This window comes from Camarhynchus parvulus, chromosome 14 (assembly GCF_901933205.1).
Source record: "Camarhynchus parvulus chromosome 14, STF_HiC, whole genome shotgun sequence".
Classification (NCBI taxonomy): domain Eukaryota; kingdom Metazoa; phylum Chordata; class Aves; order Passeriformes; family Thraupidae; genus Camarhynchus; species Camarhynchus parvulus.
In genome coordinates, this window is record NC_044584.1 from 11,413,489 (window position 1) to 11,432,343 (window position 18,855).

At 40.2% G+C, this 18,855-nt stretch overlaps 1 protein-coding gene across 7 annotated transcripts; it reads right to left on the bottom strand.

Annotated features, from left to right (window-relative positions):
- Positions 1-56: 56 nt before the first annotated feature.
- Positions 57-18,816, bottom strand: CCP110 (centriolar coiled-coil protein 110). 7 transcript variants are annotated; one of them, XM_030958326.1, is made up of 16 exons: positions 18,780-18,816; positions 17,977-18,160; positions 15,797-15,953; positions 14,708-14,836; positions 12,101-13,745; positions 11,324-11,445; positions 11,004-11,187; positions 10,193-10,329; positions 9,752-9,868; positions 9,384-9,485; positions 8,987-9,103; positions 8,756-8,835; positions 8,099-8,161; positions 7,111-7,170; positions 6,453-6,535; positions 57-2,339 (listed from the first exon to the last, which is right to left on the bottom strand). In XM_030958326.1, exons 3-16 carry the CDS (start codon positions 15,941-15,943, stop codon positions 2,287-2,289), a joined length of 3,039 nt encoding a protein of 1,012 aa, XP_030814186.1. In that variant the 5' UTR covers positions 15,944-15,953; positions 17,977-18,160; positions 18,780-18,816; the 3' UTR covers positions 57-2,286. The 7 variants fall into 7 exon arrangements, with proteins under 7 accessions (XP_030814186.1, XP_030814187.1, XP_030814190.1 ...); XM_030958327.1 differs by lacking the exon at positions 18,780-18,816 and having other exon boundaries at positions 17,977-18,298; XM_030958330.1 differs by lacking the exons at positions 17,977-18,160; positions 18,780-18,816 and adding an exon at positions 16,748-16,820 and having other exon boundaries at positions 11,324-11,442.
- Positions 18,817-18,855: the final 39 nt, after the last annotated feature.

Consider the following 18,855-nt stretch of genomic DNA (forward strand, 5'->3'; position numbering starts at 1 on the left):
GGCCCGCCCCGAGCGCGGGAAACGCCTGAGGGGGCCGAGCACAGAGCACAGAGACACATTTGTTGTTAAAGGTTTAGAGTTTATTGTGCAGAACGCGTCAAGTAAAAAGCCAGACTGGTGAAAGTAAAACAAAGTACAAAAATAAATAGACTTCTGTAATGGTATCACAATTCCACACAAAATAAAAAGATAAATATGTATAAATACAAAACAGCAAGTACAAAACCAAATTCTGGCACTTGCCAAGAGAAAGGCCTCATGAAAGTTTAAAAAAAAAAACAAAAACAAAAAAGACCCTTGTGCTATAATGCTTTATTACACACTGGAAACATGCTTGAAGAACAAGAGGTTTAGATGTGAAACCCTAAGAGAAGGGAAACATTCATTTTTACTAACACACTAAACCTATCTGTGCATCAACATATTGCCTATGCTAATAATAAATACAGCACATCAAACATCCATTAAAAACATCAATCTTTAGTGCTGCCATATCAACAGCACCTTCTGTCATCTGTGACACAGATTACTCTTGTCACTGTAAATTCTTTCTCTCAAGATGTTTTCCACTCCTAAGGAAAACTGGGAATTAAAACACAGCTTTGTCGCCCATTGGGTAAGCAGGAAACTTGCCTGGGGCATTTTCTGTACTACAGCTGGGATTTTAAAGCACCACAGCATTAGTATGAAGGAGGCAGGTCTTCCACTGGTTAAACTCTTCTATTTTCACCATCAGGGAAGCCCCTGGCCCCAGGCTTTCAAACAAACTAAGCAGTGTCATTCTTCAAGGTGCTGGGGCAGTGTTTGTGCCATTTTGCAAGCATGCAATTTGGGTAACTTAGTGCCTGGTATAACACAGCATCACGAGCTGCAGAGGACAGACTTGGGGGCAGATAAAAGCCACAGGCTGATGCCAATCCACTTGCCCATGAAATAACTGTCCTCATCCCATTATTAATGTTCCTCCTTCATGCTATTTACCACAATGAAATTTTCAGTTAATCTTTCTTCTCTTACATTCATGTCAACACACTACAAAGCCTCCAAAGTTTAGTGTGTTGTATTGTATTGACACTGGGAAAGTAACAAAACATAACCTAATTTACATTCTGGCAGTCAGTTCTCTACTGCAAGGATTATACAGCTGAGCTTTTCTCTATAGAACTTTGTTAATATCACGTCTCAAGTTCATTAAAAGAAGGTGCAGAATGATGCTCCCCTCAAGTTGATGGATAATATCCATCAGTTGGAAGACTAAGGTAGAATATGACCATGATCTTTTAATGTTAGATATTCGTAAATACAAAAGTGTTGGGATTTAGTAGGGATTCCCCACCTGCAGAAATCATGACTTCAGTACAAGGGCCTGTTAGATCACACAGCAGAAGATAAACTCAGAAAAACTGCCACTTCATCCATTAAATGTAACATATCTGAATTACTATTACAGACTGAAATAACTATTTAAGTCTGAAATGGTAAAACAGCTAAAATTTTACCTTCTGCAGTTTTTGTAGAACATATACATCTCCATGTTGGACAGATGTTTCCATAAGAAAATGCAGTAGACAGCAGGGCAATAAAAACCCAGGGCCCTTTCAGCAGAGTGGTTTGATCTACCACACATATAGATGGACATTTTTGGTTTGATCAGTGGATGTTTGTCCAACAGCCTGACTGTGAATTTGGACCACATCTGTCCAGCTCAGAGAAATGCAAAACATTTGGTACAAGGCCTTTAGTACTGAAATTGAGCTAATCTCATTCCTACAGAAAGTACATTCAGAACAGCTGCTGACAAACTCACTGATTTGAAAGATCACTTTTGTTTAAATTAAGTTCGGGGGATTTTTTTCACATTTAGCTGCTTTAACTTTATGGTATGAAACTAAATATATACCCATGACTTACTTATGGTGGCACTCACACACAGAAATTGCAATTTAAGTAATGCAAAAAGCACATGTAAGACACTAGAATTAGAAAGTGTGAAAAAGTCACAAATTACCTTCATGTTGCCCCGTGCTAGTCTTTAAATAAACAAGATTATGAATCTTTTATACATTAATACTAGTCTGTACACAAGTTCTAACATGCAATTTTCCCACAAGCATTAGAGCTTCAAAGCAGCTTCAATATGATTGTGTTATGTGTCATCTGAAAATGACAAAGTAGGTTTATGATGTCTAAATATACATCTATGTAAAGAAGATGCAATATTAAAAATCGGTGCTGACAAAGCCATCATTAAAACACAGCCATTTTATCCCAGTGAATGTTGTCTTCTTAAATTATCACAACATTTGGCTTCTTTCTTTGGGTTCTTCCTGCATATGCTCCTAAAAATAAGTAGAAACATTACCATATTACAATTAGTAGTAATGGTTTTTGAAACAGGATTATCCAACAAAAATAGCCAAAAAAAATCAGGACAATTTTTTTAAAGCAGTATTATGCATTCAGTGACTACTTTTTAAATGACAGTTTTCATAATGGTACACCCCAAAAACCTTATGAAAACTACCTATAGGTTTAAAAGTAGTGACTTTTTATAGTATTGCCTTACTTAGTAACTATTCTATCTTCTTTTCTGCTATTCTAAAACAAGTACAACCACAATTTACAAATTTTTAAAAGAACTATTGCATAATCAGCCATTTCATCGATCTTGGTTAAGTTTAACTATGCCATGGATTACTTTAAAAAAAATAAATTAAAAAATATCATACAAGCTGAATACTTAACATAACTCTTTCCTTTTGTCATATTAATTAAAACAAGAGACAGCTGTAGGCTCCCATATGTCAATAAGACAATCAGAATTAGAGATGCAGTATGAAAATCATCAGGCAGAGCCCTTATAAAAGGAAGGATGCTTAAGTAAAAAAATAATAAATAAACAAACAAATAAGTCTTTCCAGAGGGAGCAAGTACATACATACATATATTAAAAAATCCATATTGTAGTATGCATAGCACAAGTATCTTCCAGGAATGAGGGTTCAGCACTGCAGGCTGCTAAGCAGCACAACTCAGCATTCTTTAGGTTCAAGCAGTTATCAAGACAGTGCAGCAGTGTGAGCAAACATTTCCACAAAGCAGTGAAAACCATGTCACAGGTGCAGAGCAGTGGGAATGGAAGACAGCCATGGAAGAGGAATGACTACCAGGCAGTAAATGAAGGTGACAAAGGAAGTGCCAGTCCTTTTTGGGCTCTTTGGTTACTCCTGCTCAGAGCTGCCGTGATTACTTACAGGTGTCCCAGGACTACAACCAGCACAAGCCAAAGCAGTAAATTCCCAGGGCTATGATCAGCACAGGCCAAAGCAGGAATTCCCAGAGCCCTCACATCTCCACAGGCTCCCAGGACACAAAAGGCATTCTCACTGGCCCTGCCCTCCCCAGTGCTGTGCTCTTCACATCACCTGGGATCTCAGAGGACAGACAACCAGGCTGACAGACACAGCCTTTTCAGTGATTAACACTACCCCTTGACTCACCTCAAGTGTCCTCCAAGCTATAGAAAAATGTCCCACAAGGAACAGGATATTACAGTAATAGTACACCAGTGTGCAAAAATACCCCAGCAATCTAGCCTAAGGAACTGAAGAAGGCAAATTTGAATAAAAACAGTGACAGTTCTGAAAACAAGGGACAATCACATGAGGCCTCTCTCCTGGGACAAAGGACAGACCTGCTACTCACACACAGCAGGTCTGAGGCTTCCTGAAGCCAACACACTTCACAGCCCCGTACCTCACATGGGCAAGTTGTGCCCTTGGCTTGGCCAAGAGCTGCCACCACCCAGATATCCTGTGTGCCTCCTGCCTCTATTTCCTTTCCACAGGAAAAGGAAACTGGGGAGAGGAGATGAACAGGCCTTGTTGTAGGAGCAACCTAATCTCAACCGCTTTCTAACACAATCAGACTTCATTAGATGCCCTGCCTGGCACCCCTTGAAAGCTACTGATGGAACAGCTCAGCCTGATTTAAACTAATTAAACTTAAAAAAAATACTGTTACAAGTCTGTGCTTTTCTCTTAAGCACAGAACTTTGGATTCAAGGAGTAAAAACCAACAAAAACTAAGTTTAGGATTGCCACTTGATTCCTAAACAAAAAACAATCAGTCTGAGTGGTATTAAAGTTGCAAAGCACTTTGCATATAGAATTTAAAACAACAATCAGGAGAACAAAAGAAAAAAACGTTGGACAAGTATGTTATTTTCTTCTGAGGGTTTGTGTCATATTGAAGTTGTACGTATTTATAATTATAATAACTGTATCTTACTAGCCCTCCTTCCCTTTTTGCCCCTCTAATAAGCTAAATTTAATTGGTAGTCAGGAATGAACAAAGAAAACAGATTAAATCAACACCCTATTTAACATACTGCCAAACTTTTCACTATTCACATTTCATCCATATTTAAGGAAACCATACTCTATTTAAATATATTTAAATTCAGTTCTTTCATTATTGCAAAATTATGCAAATTGTTTCTTTCATGCCCATGTAACAACTTCAGAATGCATTTCTATTCATTCAGTGCAAGAAGTCTAACGTACTTCTGAAGGAGCACACAGAGGTGTTGGTATTGCACCACAGGAACATGGGTGATGTCCAAGCTCTACGTGAGGCTACACTGAGCAGCCAGAACTAACCCACATAAAACTGGTTAGCCACACCTGCCTGAAGTTCCAAGAGGGCCACTGCAGAAGGCACTCAGTGACTTTCCAAATATTTGACAAACAGCAACAAGGCAAAGAGAAGTTTGGAGATATATCCCAAAGGAGTTTTTTCATTGCCAAGTATGACCTGTCACAACTTTGGTAATTATGACTAAGATAAACCTGGGGACTTCCTGAGCAGAGCAGCACACGCTGCCAACACAGAATTCTGAGTGTTGAATGCTTAACTGGATGTCTGGTGCCAGACACAATGTAAACACCACTGTGGTTTCATTATGAGCTCAGTGGGAATTACATGGGTTTGGGGATAGGATCCAAACCTGGAATCAGTGCCAGACCTGACCCTGACACCACCTAACACTACTACTCTTTTACAACCTCTGTAATACTGTAACTGGCTGAGGTTTTGATTGTTTTGTTGTCCCTGTTTTTCAGCATGCTCCTTTACTAGTCAGCAGCAAACTTGCAGATGAACACTTGCCTTAATGGCTACCTCTGATCGCAAAAATTATATTATTTACTTTTTCTGCTTTATATTTCAGGAAGGTTATTTATTATCTTTGCTAATTTTTCTGTAGAGTCACTGAGCCCAACCAAACAACTGCCTTGCTCTACTTTGGTGATGACAGCAGAACTAAGTACAGAAAAATAAATGAACACACTCTGGTTGTGATCTCATCACCTGCCTTTTATCTCCCCCTCTGATACTGCAATGCTATCTGTGTTTATGCATTCTGCCTCACTGTACATCCTTCTGTGGCCACTTCTTTTGACTTCACAAAGCAGCATCTGGGAAAACATCCCATTTAACCAGTGTAAAACACACTGCCTTCAAGCTCACACACACTCTCTGCCAGCACTGCTCTGGGGCACCAATAAATAAGCATTTCCCTTATAGGAAAGGTTTGATCCTTAACACATACAGATTATTTAAAGTATTATGGAAAACAGATGAAATCCTACTATATTAAACATTTCCCTTATTAAGCCCCAAAATTCCCAATTTTTATCCTTGACTTGTGGAACTCTCCTTTGAGAACAAAGTGTAATTCAGATCTTAAATATTTTTAAAACCTATCAACCACTTTACCTTTTGATAAATCTAGGCTTACCACTTAAGAAATTGAAAATCTAATTAAAAAAATAGAAATTGTGTAAGACCATTCATAGTGATTTATCAGAGGTTCAGCATTATTATCAAACCTTTTATATAAAAGGTAACCAATCAGTAATCTCTGTATGGTAGCACCAAAATGCTCCACTTTTAAACTTGGGTTATTAAGACATAAACATGCTGTAAGATGCTACAGGAATATATATATATATATATATATGTAAATTTTAGGACTGTATGATGAGTTGGAGGAGTTGGAAACTGTCCTTCCTGTCCTTTAAATATGCTCCATGCTGAAGATGTGTGTGCAGAACTTAGAATCAAATGACATGAAGATTCTAATCCAAGTCTATTTTGACTACTAGCAATTTCTCAACAGTTCCAGTGAATATATCTGGCAATCTCTTTTATGACTGGGCATCCAGTGAGTGAAAGCAAATGAGCTGTGCAGCACATTCTATACACTATGTCTATAGAATCTGAAAGTGGATGGTTCAGTTACCAGCACAGGTTTGTTTGAGAGATAGGTTAAACTTAAGGCAGAGCAAAGCAGGTGCACAAGGAAAGGAAAACAATATATTGCCAATTTACTTTGTCTAGATACTAGAAACTTATTTACTATAAGATCCAAGCACCAATTTTCTACACACCTGAAACAGCCTTGTTAGGCACTCTGCTCCCTGCAGCCTTCCTTCTATTTTGCTCAACCCCATTCACTGAGGCCTTAGAGGTTCTAATTAAATATAAAACAGTTAATAAGTCACTTGCAATAAAGTTGAAAGACTGTATACAAAAATATAGACACTATCAAAATGTGTTTGGCATGAAGACATTTTTACAATGTCCCACAGAGCCTCTTCCTGACCACCAGTACAGTTCCTATTGATATTATTATGGTTTACATAGACATGTTAAGTAAGAGAACATCTCCCCATAAACAGACTGAAAAACGCTATTGAAGAAACTGATTTAGTTTGGATACCATGGAATTACAGTCCACATATAAAAATACAGTATTTCATTAAGTGGAAGCAAAGCTTCATGGAATGAATGTTACAAATAGAAATGTTGGAACAGTGTAAATGAAGACAATACACAAGAAGATGACAACAATAAATATATTCCTGCAGTATAAGGTAAAACAAAGCTTCATCACTCTCTCAAAATACTGAGACAAGTAATTATTTTTACTCTGAACAACAGTTGTACTGTTATGTGTATGTTATGTGTAAACATTATTCATCAATCACTGTTCTTGCACTTTGAAATTAGTTTCATCTTTAGGCTAGAAAGATGCTGTGCTCTTACCCTTGTCTGCAAAGCAGTCTATGAACTGGAGCATTCTGTCCTTGGTTTGGTTGAAGTATGCTGTTAAAACACAAACTTTTATTAGTGCTTTTTCCCTTTAAAAATAAAAGCCTCTCAAGAAATACTAAATTGTGCCTCATCTTTCACATAACAAATTTCAGGAAGGCTAACAGGTTCTGTAATGAAAATGACATATAGGCAAACTGGCTGGAATTGAAAATCCAGCATAGGATGACTACTTCCACTATTTAAAACAAAGAAACAAAAAAAGCACACAGATAGATGTCCCTCAGCAGCACCTTGGGTTCCCAGTCATTGATGAGAACACACAGGAAAAAGGGCTGAATTGCTTACAGTAGTCCTTGAAGGCTGAACTGTATGAGTAGACAGCATGTCTTCAAAGCTTTTGGGTAAACAGGGGATAACATCTGTTTTTAAGAGATGCCAGGTATCTGACTTTTAATATGAGATAAACATGCAGACAGGCCTCATAAGAGAGCAGCTGTAATCTCCCTGAACAACATGTACTGAACACTGTAGTTTCTGTGATCTGAGCAAACAATCACACAGTCAAAGAACAAAATTTTCCTCACATTAAAAAGCCACTACTTTTCTGACAGCTTTCTAAAGATAAGCATTATCAATAATTCAACTGCAAAGTAAAAGGTATTAGAAAAAGTAGCAGTGCCAAACTGAAGTTTAATAGAGCATCTCAAAAAAAAACCTTGAACTTGAGCACCGTGACTTAAAGCCATAAATAAATAACTTCTGAAGATAAAATTTCAGAAATTACTCTGAAGAAAACATATTTTCCTAACTTATAATAAGCTAATAGACCCTTTTCTCAGGCCATGGTAAATCAGATTTCATTAATTTTCATGACAATAGTAGCAGGAATTGAGCTGATCAATGGCAAACCAACAGTACAGATCACATTACTGTAAGACAGTTTCTTAAAAGCATTTTAATACAAGTAACCATCACCTACCGATTTTGAGGAGTTTTTTGTTTTATGATTATTTTTTTACTTGGTATTCCCATTTCTGAAGCCCTAGAGAAACAAAAGTATTGAAACATATTTCAGTTAGCAAATCATCATCCGGGTCTTGAACCGAAACACTCAGAGAAAGCCTACAAGAGGAACTACACCTACATGTAATACTGCCAGAGCAGTCCCACAGATGATCACTTCTTTATTCAGAAGCAAGTGTAACAAGTGTCTACCATGTTCCAAGATAATGCCTGCTACCATTCCCCCAAAAACTCTGCCAGAGATACTCTATTAAGTGTCTCTATTGCTGGGCACTTTAGATAGATAAAATCACTTGGGGCACTTTTTACTTTTTACAATTTGCAAAATTAACCATAAACTAAGCATCCACCACTGCATTATAGTGTAAATGCACAACTTGGAGCAAACATTTTTCTCCTTACAAACAGGAAGACTCTTAAAAGTAAGAGCAAAATACAATTAGCAAGACACCATAAACCTGAAAAGCTTTTTACTCTTTTTACTTATTCTTCCTAGCAGAGATGTCAGCTTGCAAAGAAATTGTTATTCCTCCTCATTATTTCCTATGCCTCCTACTCCTTTTCTTGTACCCCTTCTACCAACCCTCCCCACCCATGGGAGAGCTGCACATACTTCATGTACTTTTTCCTGTCCAGAGATTTCTGTGTGGCTGTTGAAAGTGTCACTCGCTCTCTTGGGCTCTTTACTTTATCCTAAAAAAAAAGAGGATACAGAAGAAAGTTACCTACAAAAGCATAATTAAAAATTTAGATTTAAGAAACATTGTACATGAATCTCTTAAAAGCAAAATGGCTCAGTACTTAAAGTCCTGCAGCAGTTTACAATCCCTGGGAGATAACACACCATTTGCCTGAGCATCTTCTCTTTACGGACTTCGCGATCGTGCCGCAGGATGTTCATTCTCTCCGACGCGCCCATGGTGAAAAAGATGTCATGGATGTCATACAGAGCAGCTCGCAGCTGGAAAGAATCATTGAAATGTTCAGTAAATATTCAATCAAGTTTACATGCCCATGGTTTTGAACATCAAGCTCTTTTTGCTTTCAATCTAAACAAAACACTTCGTAATTTTGAAAACCGTTTTTTGATATCAAATAATTTTGTGTCAAGCAAAAAAAATGGAATCTTCTCTTCTTTAAATGTTTTACTCTAAACAAAGCCACTCTCAAGGTTTCATGTATTTATGTTACAAAAGCAGAATAGCTAGGAAAGACCAAAAAAAAGGTTTAAATTGTGTCACCTGAGCCAGTACTCTTTCATGAAGGGATGCATCTTGTGCTGACACAGTTCCTCTTTTCAATGGGGCTTCAGATTGAAAATTTTTTAGGAACTCCAGAGTATCCTGGGAAAGATGGGAAAATAAGAGTAAACACCAGGCATAACCCTTCATAACAAAACAATCATTACAAACAGTACACACAGCAAACAGATTCTTTCTTTGCCTTGGACCTTGTGACACTAAACAATGCAGCACTCAAACATGTTCATGTGCAGCCCCAAAATCTGCTGAGAACAGAAAATGCAGGATTTCATCTATCAATGGAAGGCAGGAACAAAAACAAACAGGAGAAGAAGCTGTCTATTACAAAAAAAAACCGCTGATCTTACTTTTACAGTTTGCTTAAGATGTTTCAGTTTTTCTGTCTGCAGGAGTCTACGAGTGAGAAATCCCTTTGCCACTGCTGTGATCTTGTCGAACTTCATTTGTATCTCCGGACTGAAAACCTTAAAAAAAATCCAAAACTTTTTATAGAAAAGCAAGAATTATGAATTATTTATCAAATAACATCCATGAAGTGACATAAGTTTCCAATAAGAAAAAAGCTGTTGATAAAGCTTTGACTGGGCTCAAAGTACCCACCATAATTTAGCAGACGCAATACATTGCTATATGATTATTTTGCAAATGTGAGTAAGAAAAATAACTTACACAGTTCTCTGATGCAATCAAAGTTGACACAGGAACAGATACTAAAATTTTCTGTTACTAGTGCCTTACAAAAAAATGAGGGCCTTTTAAGATAAAAATAAATCTGTCTTTTCCTTTACCTGAATCCACCTAGTTTTGATCCTATTACTTGGCCTGCATACTGAGGTCTTTATAACTCCACTACCTGATGGTGCCCAGAGATAGAATGAAGTTTCACTTGTTGAAGAAAAGGTGTTGGGTGTTGTATGAGCAAAACCTGCATAGAAAACAGAACACACAGTTCAACACACACTTCTGCCCAAAGTAATGCCTGTCTGTGGATACATTCAGCTCGAGGGTCACAGCTTTGTCTGCAAGGTCAATTACAGGCAAGAAGCAAGTTAAATATTTCTGACTGATTTCCATGCAAAATTTGCTAAACAAAAGACAGAACAAAACATTTCACAACGTTCTGGAACAGGTGAGAGGTGTTCCATCAGCTATAGCTGTACTGCCTTGCAGTTAGGAACCCCTGGCAGAGCCCCTCAAAACCTCCTACACAAATGTTGACCACCTGGCCCAGCGCTGTGCAGCTACATGGCACGAGGATAATCCTTGTGGGACATGATGCAAATCCACATCCTCATCCTTGATCAAAGGAGGCTATTCTTAGCTTGTTTTCCTTGGATGTGCCCTAAAACAGTTACATAACAAACACAGTACATGGAACTGTTCAAGGATGGCTGAACCTGTGCTAAATGGCAGTGACACAAAGATGCAACAGCTTTTGTTTCACAAATGCTGCCCCCAGCTGAGGGCAGCAGCCTTCTGTGTATCCTGAGCAGCCCTAGGGCAGGAACACCGCACTTATCCACACAGCTGGTCCAGTCAAGCACTGTAGAACAAAGTAGATCACAACACTTAATCTATAGTCTTCCCTTCCAGTTTTACCAATGCTGGTGGAGTTTGTGTTATGGACTGTCTCCAGCTGAGACTGCACACTTTCCAGCAAGCCACCTTCACTTTTTTTCCTCCACTCCAACTCCATCCTGCTGTTAATATTCACTTTGGAAATTTCTATTTCTGTTGTAGTAACCTTCTCTCCTTTTGAATTTCTCTTCTTCTCTTCCAGTTCCTACAAAAGGAAGATTCAATCATGAGACTATTTTTCCAACTCTGCAAAGCAACAGAATATAGATTCAAACTCAATTGCTTCCTGAAAAACTTCCAAACAACACAAAACCTTTGCTTATTCTTCCTGTTGAACTTACCTTCAATTCCTCCTGTTCTCTCTCTTGTTCAGCTATCAGAATCGATAGTTGTTGTGCATGCTGTTCTTCAAGTCTCTTTTTCACTTCTTCAAAGGTCAGCTCGTTAGTTTTTAAAATACCTTCTGAGAAAATACATAACAAAGAATCAAATATTAAATACTCTCTATATGATCTTTGCCAGAGACATCCATCCTTTATTAGAGGTAATTTGCCTCATCAGTAAAACGTTAAAAGGATGTCTTTGATATCAGGTTTCCTTGATATCAAGTTCCCACTATGTATTGCACAGAACCCCATCATTTACTAGTCCTTCAAAGTATTTGCACGTGCATATTTGTGAACTAAACTTGTGGATGGAACAGTAACACCAAAAGCCTATATTAGAACAGGGACATGGAAAATACAGCTCTAAGAATTGTTACACTTGCTGGAGTGAATTAATGTTACTTATGCCACTTCAGCCTCATTTAGTAGAGACACATGCAGATGTAACACAGTCTTGAATTTGAAGAAAATATCTATATGGTTTTATTTTCATTTACGTGGGCTATCTTTTCTTTTAGTAGTCTTATTTAGACCTCATGGCATAAGACAATTGTCTTAGTAAAACTAAATTCCAGCTCCTAGACTGAAATGGGAAATCAGTATTTGTGAAGTCAAATTAAATTAGAGAAATGAGACTTCTGAAAAGAAACACCAATGACTAATGATCACTGGGGTTTTTTCTAAAATATTTATAAACTGTGAAGTAACCCTCAAGCACAGGAAATCTTTTACCTTTTGTCGTATTTTCAAGGACTGCATTCTTGGTAATGTAAACTGATCCCACGGGATATTTCTGTTCTTGCAGCCACTGCTTCTCTTGTTCTTCCATTCCAACTCTGAGAACACAGGAACTGTTTTCTTTCTGGCAGTTGTCAGTGTCCAAATCAAGTCTACGTTTTACCTTTTCATAATTTTCTGGGAACTGCTCATTTGCTGAGGAAACATTTGGAGTATTATCCAGCTGCTGTCGCACATTCTTGCTCTGCAGTAGTAGTGGAGATGGACTTTCCACGTCGTAAGATTTATTGAGTTCCACTGGGGAATTACATTTAATGTTTTCTGCCAAAGTAGTTGCTTTCATTTCATTCACAGCCAGGATCTTCTGTGTCACTGCAGACTGACTGATGGCAAAGGGCTCATTCAGTTTTGGAGGAGCCATATTAGGACTGCTCTCTACTTTATATGGCCCTCTGCTGTCCATCACCACCTGTCCTTCCAGCATAGCCGACACTGCTCCTCTGCTTTCAAAGAGCCCGAAGGAATGGCGCTTTGGCTTGCCAGCCCCCAACCCATCACAGGGGCCTAAAGAATTCCTGCTGACACCTGGAAGTCTGCCAGGGCAGACTGTAGTGAAGTCCACCATGAACTTTGGCACTGATTCAGACACATTGTTTTTATCTGCAATATCTTGCATGATTAAATCCATTGTTCTACCCTTACCTTTAGGACTTAGCTCATAAGCATTCACAGGGTTGTTTATAATGATGTGTCCCATGGATAAAGGCCTGGGGCGCCGTCGGTGCATTTTAGGGCTCATGCTTGGCTCTGGGCTCGGCAATTTGGCATAAGAGCCTGTGAGGCTCCTAACAATGCTACTGTCACGCTCAAACATAGAATTCTTTTTCAATTCCTCATCTGAATCTGAATCCACCAAAGGGGGTGTTCCAACTCTCATAGGTATGTCTACTTTAGAAAAACTGGATAAAGTGGACATACTTGTGTTATTTGTATGAGTAGAGGCACAGTGGAGAAGGGTATTTGATTTATTAAGACTAGGTTTATCAAGTGTCTGAGCAGTGCAACTTCTGCCTGTAAGCTTTGCCCTCTCTTTGACAGAGTCAGTTGTTTTAACACCATCATTTTCTTTATCCGAATGACTTTCACTCGTACTCCTCTTTGAATTGCTTTTTGAGGTACGCTTGCTCTGCTCTTTCTCTATGTACTCCCTAGACTTCTTTATCAGGTTCTGAAGACTCATTACACACGGATCTTGGACATCCTCATCTGATGGTGACCCCACTCGTCCCTCCTGCTTCTGCAGAGCATGAGATGGGACCTTGTTACACGCCTTGTCAGGAGATGCAGCCCTTGGACACGGCACATCTTCCGAGAAGCGACTCTCACCTGGCTTTGAAGAAACGTTTTCTTCTGCTGCTTTAACTACTTCTGTCCCATTTGATGTCCTTTGCCCTGAAGTACCTGATGGTCTAAGTTCTGATGACTTTTCAAGGTCCATGGAACTCTGCCTTTCAGGAGTACATGCTGAATTGATATCTGATAGAGTTGTGAAGTCAGTCAAAGCCTTTGAATCCAAACCAGGGCAAGAACTCTCAGCCTTTGATGTGTTCACACCACTCATGCTATGTCCCTTCTTCATCTGCAAATGAAAATTTTAAAAAATGGCAGATTTTCAATGAAATCTCAGAATCTCAGATTCCTGCAAACTTCACTTGAACTTAAAAAAAAATTAAAAACTAACTTTACTTAAGTGAGAATTACATGTTACTTCCAGCCAGCATTTGTTTAAAAGCATTTTCACACTACAATTATCCTATGAGCTGTGTCTCAGTTATCAAAAAGATACATTTGAAAAAAAAATCCCAAACAAATTTACATTATTTTTGTATTGAACATACTTTCCTGGTCTGCTGGTCAAACCCCAAGCCAGCTGACTGTTGCCACACACACTCAGTAAACAATGCAAACTACAAAGTGTTGCTTGCCACCTTGGTAACTCAACAAACTCAGTATTAACTATTTAAGCAACAGTTTAAACTAAAGGCTGTATTATAGCTGTTCCAAAGACATACAATAACTCCTTGATTAGATGTATATAGTAGTCTTTTAAATTAAAACCTCTATTAAATTCATCATTGAAGCAGCAAAGAAAAAATAGTTGCAGTAAAATTTTAAAGCACACAACAGAATTTCAAGTTGTTGTGAAAGTAATTTTAATTCTGTAATCATAAAGTTGCATATAGATTATTTTATGATTAAGCTATAAGCTTGCAAATAAAGCAGCTCTAACACACGGGAGTTATTCACTTGTTTTAACAATCTAGTTGTTTCCAATACTCTCACAAAAGAAGCAGTGAGCTCTGTCTTTTACATACAGCAAAAGCAGCAGTGAAAAGCAAGGCCATGCACTACAATGAGTCTCAGTAAATGATCAGTATCAGGACACACAGAATGAAATACTAGCAAATGCTGGTTCTGGAGAGTTAACTGCTATTCATTTCAAGTTTATACTGGGGAATACTTAAACCCCAGCACTTTCTCAAAATGTCTATAAGCAGTGATTTTCTGTAAATCTATGAGGCAGCTTAGGACTAACACTACCTGGACATTTTCTACAATCTCCTGAACACGAGTCAATAAAGCTTTTTTCCGGGACTCCCGCTTCCTGCTCTCTAGCTCCAGTGCTTTCTCCTTATACTGCTGTATTTCCTTTTTCTTCTCAAGGCTGAGCTGCAAAACAAAGTGTAAGAAACATAGTTTACATCACTAAATGCAAATTTCAATGCACAATTACAGAAATAAATTCAAAAGAAAAAAAACAGAACAAAACAATTAGAAGAACAGAAAACACCTGAAATTTTGTGCATATGTTAAATGCCAGCTTCTTCTCAATCAATTTTTAAGGGAAGGTGTACAAAATGCCTTCTTGGCACACATGCAAATGAACATGAATTTATAACACATTTATAAAATTTTCCATGAACATTACATGCTACGCTATCAATCTGACACAGGATTCAGAGATTTTTTCTAAAAAACCTTTCAACATCCATGCACTTGTAAATGAACAATGTGACAATATATCTGCAATTTATATCTGCATCCTGATTTTTGGACATTGTAAGAAACTCTCTCCCATTTCTTCCCATCACTGAAACAAGGAAGTCAGCTGCAGTATTGCAGGAACTACCAACAATCTTCAGCTTAGCTCTGTTTGCATTAGCACAGAATGACTTAACATAATTGATAAGCCTGTGGAATACATTAGAGGAAGATGCAAACATATGCAAAAAAAATTCATTAAAAGCTTTTTAACTATCTTGGCATTTCTTATTTACATTTTTTACACAATTAAAATAATTCACATGTTCAATATTTGAAATGTCAATATGATTTTATGTGAAGCCCAGCTGTAACATTATTGAAAATAATAAACAATTGTGCTCCCTTTAGGAAGAAAACTTCTAAAAAAATTAAAGCAAATGTAGTCAGTGTGAGGGGGGGAAAAAGTATATTTAACCCCTTATTTTGTAAGAGTAAGGCTAGGAATGCTTAGAATACACTAAGCAGCAGGTCAGATGACAGCTCACACAGACATCTTCAGTAGAATCATTACATGTGCACATCAAAGCCAGTGCCAATAGCACAGTTAGCACACCAGGGAGGAAAAGGAATAAAAAAAGGCCTTACCAGAGGGGAAAGCACAGGAACTCCATAGAATTGAATGAGGGAGACATTTTTGCTCTGAACAGTCAAAGAAGGTTTTCCTTTTATTGCCTCTTCTTGGATTCTGGAAAGATGCTTCCTACAGAATATTTCATAGTCCTCCATCTTCATGTTATCTAAACTGCAAAGAATAATAACATTACTCTTCCGTGTACTTCCAAGACATCGAAGGGAAAACAACATCACCACTAATTCTGTGTCACTATGTTTTGGGAAGCAAATTTTACACTAGAAAACTGAATTAAGTTTCTCTTCCTCCTATCATTACTAAAGCCTGCAAAACTCTTCGTTATTTTCCCTTATGAAAGGAGAATCTGCATATATGAGCAAAAAGAATGATCACGAGCACACAGAGAAGAAAGCAAGCATTGAGATAATCAGGATTTACAAAACTGTACCTGCTATAGATAATTTCCATCAAAGACTAAGCCTTTGAGATCTTCCACAAGAAGACAGATCCTGTCAACTGTTAAAAAACCGCAAAAACCCAGCCCAAACAAAACTGCAGCCCAATTGAGTTAAAAAAATAATTAAAAAAAAAAAAAAAGCCTTTACATGTTTAGGGGGCTCAGAGGAATTTGTTTCACTCCCGTGAGCCTCCGTCTCGCTACATCCCTGTATGAACAGACGCCAATACTTACACGACAAAAAAGAAAGAAATAAATCAATTGCAGCCATGTCTCCCTAAAAGCGGCCAAATATCTGAAATACCTCTCACTGCCCGTCCCCACCGGAGCGAGCCCTGCAGCGGCGGGCAAGGCCTGACCACGCTTTGTTCCCTGGCACGCCGCTCCGGCCGATTCCTGCCCGATTCCTGCGGGGCTCCGAGCCCGCCCCGGGCCGGGACCGATGCATCGCCTCCCCGGGCCCCCGGCGCTCCCCCCCCGGGCCCGGACCCGTCCAACGGCTCGGTACCTGCGCGGGGCCGGGGCTGGCAGCGGCTCCCCGGCAACCGCCGCCGAACGGCCGGGCCGCCGCACGACGGGCCCCAGCGCGCCCCGCGCCGCCGCTCCGCCCCGCGCCGCTCCGCCCAGCTGCCCTCCGCGATCCCCGCACCGACGGACAGAGCCCTGCGGCGACCCGTCACAGCCCCCGGGACACAGCCGGGGACAGCTCTGCCGTGCCGAGGGAGCGCCCAGCCAAGGCAGCCCCAGGTCAGCGAGATGAGAGCGGATGGAGCGCCATCCTGGTGGCATTTCCAGCCATTTCCACACACAGCTCTCCCAGACAAGTTCCCCGTGAAATCTCTTCTGCTTCATCCCATTGCATATCACACGGCTGTGCAGTCCTATGTCCTCAGGAGCACAAATGTGCCGCCGCAGGTATCAGATTCAGCGAGCACGCTGTGATAAGAGAGATAAACGTGCGCACCTGTTCCCATGCTCTGCGAGGACAGCACCCACCAGGGCAGCACCACTGACATCCTATCCCTCCCGCACGGGCAGCAGCCAGCTGCCGGTCCAGCCAGTCCAGCAGCAGGTAACACTCACCTGTCAGGCAGGTCAGGTGGAAGGAAAATCCACACTTGTTTGCCAGCACTTGGCCCAGGCATAATTAATTTAAATATATGGAAGCATCTAATTCCCAGCATTTAGAGCTGTTAAAGCTGTCGTTCTGGTTTCAAAAAACAAGTTCATCATCTGTTACCTCTTCAATGATCATTGAGGGGATTTATTTTTTAAATTTCATCTTTAATCTTAACAAATGCTGTTGTTTATCAAAAGGTTTTTTAAATATGTTAGACATCTAATTAGACAGTCCATTATTTGTTGTGCATCTGCATATAAAATCTCTGATTTTTCTTCAGCTACACCTGGCAGAAACATAAAACCACTGACAGAGCATCTGAGATGCTCAAAACATGCTATGACATGTTATGACACTATATGACAAATACTCATCTCAGCAATTTAAAAAAAATTTTTTAAAAAAAAGGAAACAAAACCAACCCTTCAGAAGATGGCCTCATGCCTGTTCTACCTCTAGTTGGTCAGAGCTCCTCACTGGAAAGTCAGTTGCTTCCCATCCTTCCCACAGATACAGACAACAAAAAGATGGTGAAAACCCCCATTTACACTAACACAAACTGCAAGTTCCTCGGCTTTGCTATTCCACTTCTAGACTAAACATGCCGTTTCCCCAACCTTCACATAACCGGTTGTTTTCGTGCTGTGTTGCTCATCTCTCTGGACTCCTGGCGGATGTTCACACAGGTGTCAGGGGCCAGAGCCGCGGTCCCTGTCCAGCAGCAGCCGCCGCTGTCCGGGCAGGAGGCACCGCCTGCTCCTCCCGGGCCTGGCCTGTGAGCAGGCACGACTGCACAGTCAGCTACATAAAACATACAATATATAATGTTGTATACAACAAACACAGCAAGTAGCTGGAAAATAATCACTATGGATATTATGTTTCTAACCGGGTAGCTGGCACAGCTGCAGAAAGCCCTCAACACCCTCCATACACACAAATGTTCTGCGACTTCCCGGACAGCGCTACCTTTCCTTCCTTTAGCACCCTTTACTTTTATCTGCACCATGTTTTATCGGGAACAGCCCCTGTTTGCCTCAGTGCCCCGTGTTCCATGAGGAACAGCCCGCTTCCGTCAGTGCCCCGTGTTCCACGAGGAACAGCCTCTATTTCTGTCAGAGCCCCGTGTTCCATGAGGAACAGCCCGCTTCCGTCAGTGCCCCGTGTTCCACCAGGAACAGCCTCTGTTTCTGTCAGAGCCCCGTGTTCCATGAGGAGCAGCCCCGGTTTCCCTCAGCGCCCCGCGTTCCATCAGGAACACCCCCATTCCCTCAGCGCCCCGTATTCCATCAGGAACACCCCCATTCCCTCAGCGCCCCGTGTTCCATCAGGAACACCCCCATTCCCTCAGTGCCCCGCGTTCCATCAGGAACACCCCGCTCCCCGCATGCCGCTCCCCGCGTGCCCCTCCCGGCGTTACCTGAGGCGGTGCTCGGAGCCCGGGCCCGCCCTCAACGCGTCCGGCGGGGCCGGGCGAGCACTGCGGGCGCTGATTG

Bases quoted from the DNA above. Each gene is read 5' to 3' on its own strand.
- CCP110 (XM_030958326.1), bottom strand. From the start codon at position 15,943: ATGAAGATGGAGGACTATGAAATATTCTGTAGGAAGCATCTTTCCAGA. The intron at 13,746-14,707 runs GTAGTGTTAGTC...TTTCATTTGCAG, and splicing joins AGATTGTAGAAAATGTCCAG to ATGAAGAAGGGACATAGCAT. The intron at 10,330-11,003 runs GTAAAACTGGAA...TTTTCTATGCAG, and splicing joins CACAAACTCCACCAGCATTG to GTTTTGCTCATACAACACCC.